General features: G+C 27.3%; 2 protein-coding genes across 2 annotated transcripts; one reads left to right on the top strand and one right to left on the bottom strand.

Moving 5' to 3' along the window:
- Positions 1–7,798: 7,798 nt before the first annotated feature.
- LOC120205779 lies at positions 7,799–8,093 on the top strand. Its single transcript, XM_039205590.1, has one exon. The coding sequence runs from the start codon at positions 7,881–7,883 to the stop codon at positions 8,091–8,093; it is 213 nt and encodes a 70-aa protein (XP_039061521.1). The 5' UTR covers positions 7,799–7,880.
- A 1,099-nt stretch (positions 8,094–9,192) lies between these two features.
- On the bottom strand, positions 9,193–9,399 carry LOC120205791. The gene has a single exon (XM_039205594.1). The coding sequence runs from the start codon at positions 9,397–9,399 to the stop codon at positions 9,193–9,195; it is 207 nt and encodes a 68-aa protein (XP_039061525.1).
- Positions 9,400–9,656: the final 257 nt, after the last annotated feature.

Below are 9,656 nucleotides of genomic sequence, written 5' to 3'. Positions count from 1 at the left end.
AAAGACAATTAATTAATCGATTAGGTATTGATTTAGGGTGTCGTGGGGGTGCTAATCCTTCCCCACGTGTAATCGACTCTCGAACTCAATTCTTTGGTACGCAGACTGTAAATTTGTTGTTTTAATTAAAATTAATATTTTTATTAAAATGACAAATATGTTTTGGGTGCCCATCACACCCTAATCAAAGATTGATGGCGACTCCTCGAATCATATTTTATTTTATTTTTAAAAGGAAATCCTAAATTTTTCGAAGCAAGATTTTTAAATCACATCTTTAATTAAAAATAAAAAAAATAAATTTGTGGTTTTTGTAAAAATCAAAAAAAATCATTTCGACAACGGACGGTACCCATCATAAAATTTTATTTACACCTATCTCATTTAAAAATTTTATGTTGTTAACATATGTGTATTCACCCTAAAAGTATTTCTGGATTCATCATTGATTATGATTATGATGATGAATAACACATATAGGGTGATATGATAAAGCACGATTAATTGCAAACTTCTCATGTCAAACATCAAAAACAATCAACCGAGCAACCCTTACTAAATTAGATACAAATGATTCATTATGGGAAGAATTTAGCAAAAGGTAAAGTAGACAAATCATCTCCGATTATAGAGAGTTATTTTGTTGAGTCTCTCGATTATTAAAAGCTATAAAATAGTCCATCGGCTATGGGGTGTTGCTCTGTTGAGTCCATTGACTATTAAATTTATAAAATGGTCTCTCAACTATTCATATTTTCAAACTCATCCTTAAAAAAATTGATGATCGTCTGAGATGGATGTTAACTTACTGACTAAGACATAATAAAATCATATATTAATGATGTCTACTGGCACCATCATTGCTTTCAAGAACTAGTTTGACGACATAATTTCCATGCACTAGCTCGATAATATAATGTAAACAGAGAGTCGATTCACTAAATACAACTCAAACAGTTTTGAGATCAGATTTTATCATATCTTAGTCAATAGGTTAACGTCCAACCCAGACGACCGTTAATTTTTTAACTGAAAAAGACGAGTTTGAAATATATGAATAATCAAATAACTATTTTGTAACTTTTAATGGTCGAATGACTCAACAAAATAACACCCTATAATTGAGGAATTATAACTTTTAATAGTTTGGACTCACAAAAAAAATGTCCTAAAGGGACATTTTTGTACTATACCTTAGAAAAATTACCCGTGTCCATTAACCGATAAAAAATAGTTTTAAACTTAAATTTTAATATCCACAATTCTATTGCCTAGTTATAAAAGCACTTAAGTCCAGGTTGTAGGATTGACTAACAAAAGGAAAAAAAAAGGGGCAAGTTTGCATGTATAAACAAGGTATCTATCTGTTGAATATTAGATAAGATGGACATGCAACTGGGAATTATATATATTTGGGCGGAGAAAGCGACATTGGGCCATTGTTATTTGGAGGGTTCCTCAAAAGCATACTCATCCAACTTGTAAATACAAATATTGTGAAAAAGGAAAAAGGAAAAAGGAAAAAGGAAAAAGGAAAAAGGAAAAAGGAAAAAGGAAAAAGGAAAGAAGAATTTATAAGAGATATTAACATTATGGGTAAACTACTTTGAATGAACACCTAACTAGGATTAGTATAAATATAATCATTATTTTTATAATTTTGTTAATATGACCACTTAACTATTTAATTAATTTCAATATAGTCACTTATTATTAATATTTGATGGAAATACTGACGCGACAGTTAATAAAATTGATATAATTATATATTTGATCTTCAGTAGTTACACATTCTATTAATTTGATCTAAATTTTAATTTAATTCAAATAATAAATTGTCTAACGAGAAGGTGTCACTTGTCATCACCAGTTTAATGAGAAAAGAAATGAAAAAAAACATTTGTTGTTGAGGGGAATTGAACCAAAGACCTCAAGCATAGGTAACCATGTCTCTATCACTGGGCTAAACCAAAAATTTATTTTTAAGTTTTACAATGTTTTATTTATCTGTTTTAAATCAAGACAAACAAAATTTATTAAAACAAATCCAATAAATAAATTATATATATTAAATTATAGTTAATGTAAGATTTAAAAATAAAAATTAGCTTAAGAATTTTTATATTTTTAATTAAATTATTTTTCATAATAATTTTCAAATAATTATAAATTTAAAGTAAATGAGAAACAATTTAAAATAAAAATTCAATTTTATTTTTTAAACCTTGTATTATCTATAATATATATATATATATATATATATATATAATTTATTAGATTTTTTTATAATTTTTTATGTCATGATTTTAAACAGATAAATAAAGTATTGTATAATTTAAAACCAAATGTTGGGTTTGACTCAGTGGCGGAAGTGTGGTCACCTATGCTTGTGGTCGTTTGATTAATTTCCCAAATGGCAAATGTTTATTCTCGTTTCTTTTCTCTTTAAATTGCGTCGCCACCTAGTTGGTGGGAAATTACTTGAATTAAATATTAAAATTAATTAAAAAAACTCTCCAATCAAGTAGTGACAATATCACTATAGGAATGTGTCAAAATAACTGGTTGACATGTGACACCTCCTGCTTAGATGGTTTATTTTTTTAATTAAATTAAAACTAAGACTAAATTAATAGAATATATGACTATTGAGGACCAAATATATGATTATATCAATTTTATTAACTACCACATCAATACTTTCATCAAATATTAATGGCAAGTGACAATATAGAAACCAATTAAATAGCTAAGTAGTCATATTGATGAAATTTTAAAAATGATGGTCATATTGACACTAACCCCATAATTAAATGGTCATTCAAGTAGTTTACCCTAATATCAAATATCCACATGTACTATTGCACTGTATTGTTTAGGCTATGGTATCCTTTATTCTTGGTATACCTTGCAGGGGTGTATTTAGTTCAGTTCGTTTTTTCAAACTATATTTTTACCTTTATTTTTGGGTAAAGTATAGTAATAGTCACTGAACATTTCCGAAACTTGCATTTAGGTCCCTCAACTTTTAAAACTTGTAATACAGTCCCCAAACATTTAATCCGTTTGCAATATGGTCCCTGCACCTATGAATATTAGGGTAAATTATATAAATGGTCACTAAACTTTTCGGGCACTTAAATTTAGGTCCCCCAACTTTTAAAAATTACAAAACAATTCTCAATTTCATTCTAAACCACAAATTCCAAAGTAATTCAATTTCATTCTAAACCCTAAATTCCAAAATAATTCAATTACATTCTAAAACCCAAATTCTAAAATACTTCAATTTCTGTCTTTTTATAAACGACGCCAATGTCACTAAATTATTAATTAATTTACTTTTTATATTTAAAAACATATGATAATTTTTTATTATTAATTTAAAGACATGAAATTTTTTTCAATAGTAAGAATATATGATAATAATTCATTTATTTAAAAATAATATATTTCTGATTATTTGTGTATGTTTTTATATCTAATCATACGTGTTAATATATTTTATATCTTTCACATAAATATTAAGACTACATAAATAACAGAGTCAAAATTTTATATATACGAGTTATGTTAATTATAGTAATGATGTATAAATATTTTTTATTTTTATACTATTTCTATTATAATTAAAATATAAATATTACCATGATAATTAAATATTTATTTACTTATTACATCGAATATTTTTTGTAGAAAAATTATTTAATAAAATCATAAAAAACACAATAAAAAATAAACACTGAAGTTGACTACTTCAAAAATAAAAAAAAAAATCAATAATTTAATATAATATACCCTAAGTTGATGATAACAATCAACTCAAAAGAGATGGGGTTTGTGCCATGTTTTCGTAACATACGTAAACTTTCTATTTCATGGTCACGTATTCTTTTAGTTCTAGCATGATCTATTTTATAATTTTCTAATATAGGTAAAAAAATGTTATTTTCTTTAAAAGTTTTAAATTCAAACAATTGTGTTTGTAGGGTATATCTATATTGTTAATAAATTAATTTTTTTGAATAAATACTATCTTCTAATCACATCAAACTATTAAAAAATTAAATTATAATTGAAATAAATAAAAATTATAAGGATGTCAATTGGGGATTTTGATTCTTAATTTTTTTCATTGAGAGATTGTATTTTTTTTTATTCAATTTCTTCCATAATCATTTTTTATATTTAAATTATTGAAGATCACTAAATTTACATTTACGAGGAGGGAGTGTATTTTTTTTCTTCACAAAAGTAAAAAAATAAAAACGCTATCACGTTCTTAAAGATAATCTATTATATTTCTCCTTAAATTGAAGTATTTTAGAATTTAGGGTTTAGAATGTAATTGAATTATTTTGGAATTTAGGGTTTAGAATGAAATTGAATTACTTTGAAATTTGGGATTTATAATGAAATTGAGGAATGTTTTGTAAGTTTTAAAAGTTGGGGGACCTAAATTCAAGTGCCTAAAAAGTTCAATGACCATTTATATGATTTACCCTAATTTTCATAGGCGCGGGGACCATATTGCAAATGGATTAAATGTTTGGGGATTGTATTGCAAGTTTTAAAAGTTGGGGGTTCGTTTTTTCAAACTATATTTTTACCTTTATTTTTTAATAGAGTAAGTTGATCAATTTGGTTCAAGTCACTAAACTTGTACAGCTTGTAGGGATTATTTGATTTAGTTTGATTTTTTAATAAAAATTTAATCGAATCTCACTTTACAATTTTTTTTTAAATTGAAATCAAAACTGAATGACATAAAAATTTCTATTTTTGTTCGATTCAGTTCGATTTGATTTTATGATTTTTGATTGTCCATTGTTTTTCGAACTCAACATCCAAAGAAAGTAAACCTAAAGCTTAAACCAAGTGTAAACATACAATTTTAAATTCATAAAATTTTTATTAGTTTTAAGATTTTATTTATTTAAGTTTATCGTATTATAAATTCAAAATAAATTCATAAAAAATAAGTTTTTTTTAAAAAAAAAACAAAATTAAAGACCTAAGAATATTGTGTGTAAAGTATAAGAATGGTCATTTAACTATGTTGATATAATTTTGTTGGTCACTAAAGTTTTGGAAGTTATAAAATTGCCAATGAATTTTTCAAATTGTTGCATAATGGTTATTGTATGTTATAAAGTAGTGATAAATTCTGACAAGTTTAAGGATCATTATGTAACATTTTGATACCATTAATGATAATTTTGAAATATTTTGATAAAGTTTAATATCCATTTTTAATTATTTGAGAAGTTTAATGATCATTTGGAAACTTCAATGATTAGAAAGATCGTTTCAACATAGTTTAGTAACTATTTGTGTATTTTATCCAAATATTTTAGGCCTATATTTAAAAAAATCAGTTTAGCCCTTAAATTTTTATTTCTTTGGCTCTCAACCTTTAATTTTATTTTTTGTCAAATTAAATCATTTGATGGGAAAATAATGAATTTCTAATATTTTTTTAATGTTATTGTACAATTTAACAGTTTCTTTAACTTTAACAAATGGATAATTCACATCAACTTAATTGTTTCTTTAAAAGAATTGTTAGTTACTTGTGAAAAAAATTGAAGCCCAAAGATCAAAATAGAAAACAAAAAGTTTAAAAGAACTTTTTAGAAAAAATTGAAAGCTAATAATATCATTAGGTAAAAATAAATAAATAAGTCTTACTCTACATCTACCCGCATCTTCCCATCCTTTTCTAGTTGAGGTGTCAAATTTTGTTTTATTTATAGAGATATTTGAAAATGATGATCAATATTTAATTATATTAGGTTACGCTATTGTCAATATTTCATATAAAAATATATTTATAAAATATTCAAAAGTGAAGTGTTTAAAATTGATATTATAAATATTTATTAATTATATTCAATATTTGAGATATTTAATTTTAAATAATTATTATTAGGAAATATTTATGATATCTTTTCATCGGTTATTGGTATGACCAAAATTAAGATCTGTTGGGCTTTGCTCGCTGTCGGCGTCTTTGACATTTTTGTTTTAAGGCTTTAAGCCCATATTTTAGTTGAAGGCTTGAAATCCTTGGCTCCTTCTAGTACATGTATTCGCTTCGGCTTCTTTTTCAATAATAATAATTAGGGGTTAGTATTTTATGAGTTTAGTTAAGTTAAAATATTTTGGCTATTTGAGTTGATGAGTTCTATTTTATAATTTAATTTTTTTTAATTTGATTTTATAATAATTGGATAAAATTTTTCCATTTTTTGTTTAAATTCAATTGTAAATACTTATAATATTATAATGTTAATTAAATATAATTTAAACATATTTCTATAACCATATATGATATACACATTTATTTACTCACATTATTTTATATGCAATATATCGTGCAGTGTTGAGAGACTCAACTACAACTTAAAAATCAATTCACTAATTACTAAAATTTTCGAGTTATTTCGAGTTCTATTTTATAACTCAAATTTTATTTATTTTTTCGAACCGAGTCAAGTTTATAAATTAACATTGACTCGAGTCAAACAATTTGATTTTTTGAATTGAGTCTAGTTTTATTCACCCCAAGAATAATTTTACATATATATTATGCATTGCTTTATATGGTTAAAATAACTTGATATATTTTTATTCCATTTTGCCTTAAATTAAAATAAAAAATTTATTTTGGGATTAATTTGGCAATACAATCCCAACATTGTCGTTCAATATAAATAAAATTATAAATTAAAACAAATTTGTATACAGAGTGAAAGCAGCTAACATCACTGGAATTTGTTGCCTCCCATCTCTTGCAATTGCAACCAAAACATCCTTAATTATACATCAAAGCTTTAATTATTATTGATCAACTGGACAAAAGAATGTGACAAGAAGGCTTAAGGCTCAAGCCTACCAACTATAGTTTATGCTTTCTTCTCACTGTGGCGTGACCATGGGGCCATCTACCATGTGTAACCTATACTTTATTCCAATCTTGAAGCTTCTCAATAACATGGATAAATTTTGATACAAAATTCGACTCACTAATCTCATGAACTAAGCTAATCGATTGCAGAGTTTGCACGCATGGACAAACTCGTCTAGTGAAAGTTAATAGGCTAAATTACTCAAATGACAACTTAACTATGGGATGGTGTTGATAAGATCACAATACTTTCAATTTTGTCAATATGACCACAAAACTATTTATGTTGTTTCAATGTAGTCAGTGGCGGATCCTTAAATATTTTTTAGGGTTGACACATATATATTAATAACATAAAATTCTCGCATGTGATAGACACAGATAAAAATTCATGGTGGACATTATCAATAAAATGAAGCACTAACATAAAATATTCGAATTCTATGGTAGGCACGTGCCCACCTTAGGCAAAGCTTACATCTGCAAATGAATGTAGCCACCTGTCGTTACATAACGAATGACGTAACTGATGTGGTTGTTGTTGACTAACGAGTCAGATGTCTACATCAACTACGTTGTTTGCTTTATAATGACAGGTGGCTACATGAAAACAATTTAATAATTATATGGTCATATTATCAAAATTAAAAATATTTTCATCATATAGACATCAACCCCATACTTAATAAAACGAAATCCAAATAACTTTGGGAGCTTAAATGGTTATAGTGGCAGCCATAACATTTTGTCACTAAAAGAAGTGAATCAGAATAGATTGATTCGCTAATCTTGGCTTTTCCTACTCACCAAACCATTCTTCTTTTCTTCACAAAGCAAGCACCACCTTTATAACCCATCTTTTTCGTTTGTTTCTCTCATTTCCATATCCACTCTTATATTCATTACAGATTGGATTACTAACGCCAGGTGATCTACATTGAAGGGTTCTTGTGTTACTGAGAGGGGGAGGATGTCGGATTGGGGGCCGGTTTTTGTGTCGGTAATGCTGTTCCTCCTGCTAACACCGGGGCTGCTCATTCAGATTCCGGGAAGATCGCGTTATGTAGAGTTTGGCACTTTTCATAGCAGTGGGGTGTCCATCCTGGTGCATTCCATTATTTATTTTGCACTCATGTGTATCTTCCTCATTGCTATTGGTGTGCATATGTATGTTGGATCGTAGCTCACAAAAAAACAATCACCCAACTCTGTTTAGAAACTTTAACAGAGATTTCTTAACTCGTGGGTTTTTTATGTATTTTGAGTTCAGTTTTTGTCTGCATTTGTGTTTTCTAAACCAAATTTGCTATATGGATATTTTTGTTTTTCATTTGATTTTATCCTTCACAGTACTCCTGGAAAAAAAAGTTAATAAAAAATGTTTTGATTCTCGTTTGTGGATCTACTTGTCTTATTTATGGTACTCCAGAATCATTGTTTTCTTTTTCTCTATACCATTGCTTTATTAACTGATGGTTAATTAGGGGTTAGCAAAATTTGACTCTATTCAAAAATCGATTTTTTATTTGACTTAGTTCGAGAAAACTCTAATCGAATTAACTTCAAATTGTAATTTTATAAACTCAACTGGACTCGAAAAAAAAATTTAAGTTGTAAAATGCAACTCGAATAAATGTAATTTTTTAGTAATTAGTGGATTGATTTTCAAGCTTGATCGAGTCTCTAGACTTTGTATAATATATGTATATCACATATGAAAAAAATAAAGAAATATATATGTATTGTACATAATTATAAAAAACCATTTAAATTAGAATAAAATAATATCATAATATTATAAATATTTACAATTAAAATTTAAACAAAAAACTTGAGAATAAGACTCGACTCAAATCGAGTCGAATTTTATAAACTCGACTCGATTCAAAAAAAAATTCAAGTCAGCTTCAATTTGTAGAATAAGACTTGTCAACTTGAATAACTCGATTTTTTTTTAATTCGAATCAACTTGACTTAATTAAACGCTTACCCCTAAGCTTAATCCAATTGGTTTTTGCAGTCATTCTTAAGAATCATTTCCCCTAAGCTCATATTAGACCCAAACAGTTTCTAGGTAAAGGCGTAAATAAACATACCATTTGATGAACTGTTCGTGAGTCATTTGTTTAATGTTCTTTTGTTAACCTAAATAAACGAGTAACATGGCAGTGACATATCTCTTCTTAAAGTTGTCTGCTTCCAGCAAAACTACAAAAGCAAAATAAGTCTACATAATGGGAGTAGAAAACAGCAAAGTAGAAAATGAAAACCACATGTTGCTTTTAGACAGGGAGGTGAATATGAAGAACAACAAGAAACAGGATGAGGAACAAAGCATAGAGAACAACATGCACGAATATGGAAGCCACACTTGTTTTCATGTTCATGAAACCAATGGGTTGGTTGTTCCTTGGGATTTGCTGGATCAGCCCTGGCGATAGAAATACAAACAGCGCTGAAGCTATCAAGGGAGCAGCCCAGTCTCTCATTTCCTCTGCAAAATGGAAGAATAAAACAAGAACAGGTTTTGGATTATGCAGAGAGAGAACAGGAATCATATAAAGATAAACATAACAACTCTCAATCCCAAACCTTTTGATGCTCCATCAACGTCCATTTAAACATCAATCAATGTTTTAAAACTACTTTCGGATTGCGTCTTTTTTAATGCCTTTTGATTATTAAAATTTGAGACATCATAATGGCTTTCCACAACAAACTACCTACTCCATTTCCTGCAGGAACT

This window comes from Hibiscus syriacus, unplaced genomic scaffold, assembly GCF_006381635.1.
Source record: "Hibiscus syriacus cultivar Baekdansim isolate YM2019G1 unplaced genomic scaffold, ASM638163v2 tig00013040_pilon, whole genome shotgun sequence".
Taxonomy (NCBI): domain Eukaryota; kingdom Viridiplantae; phylum Streptophyta; class Magnoliopsida; order Malvales; family Malvaceae; genus Hibiscus; species Hibiscus syriacus.
This window is presented reverse-complemented; position numbering and strand designations above follow the sequence as displayed.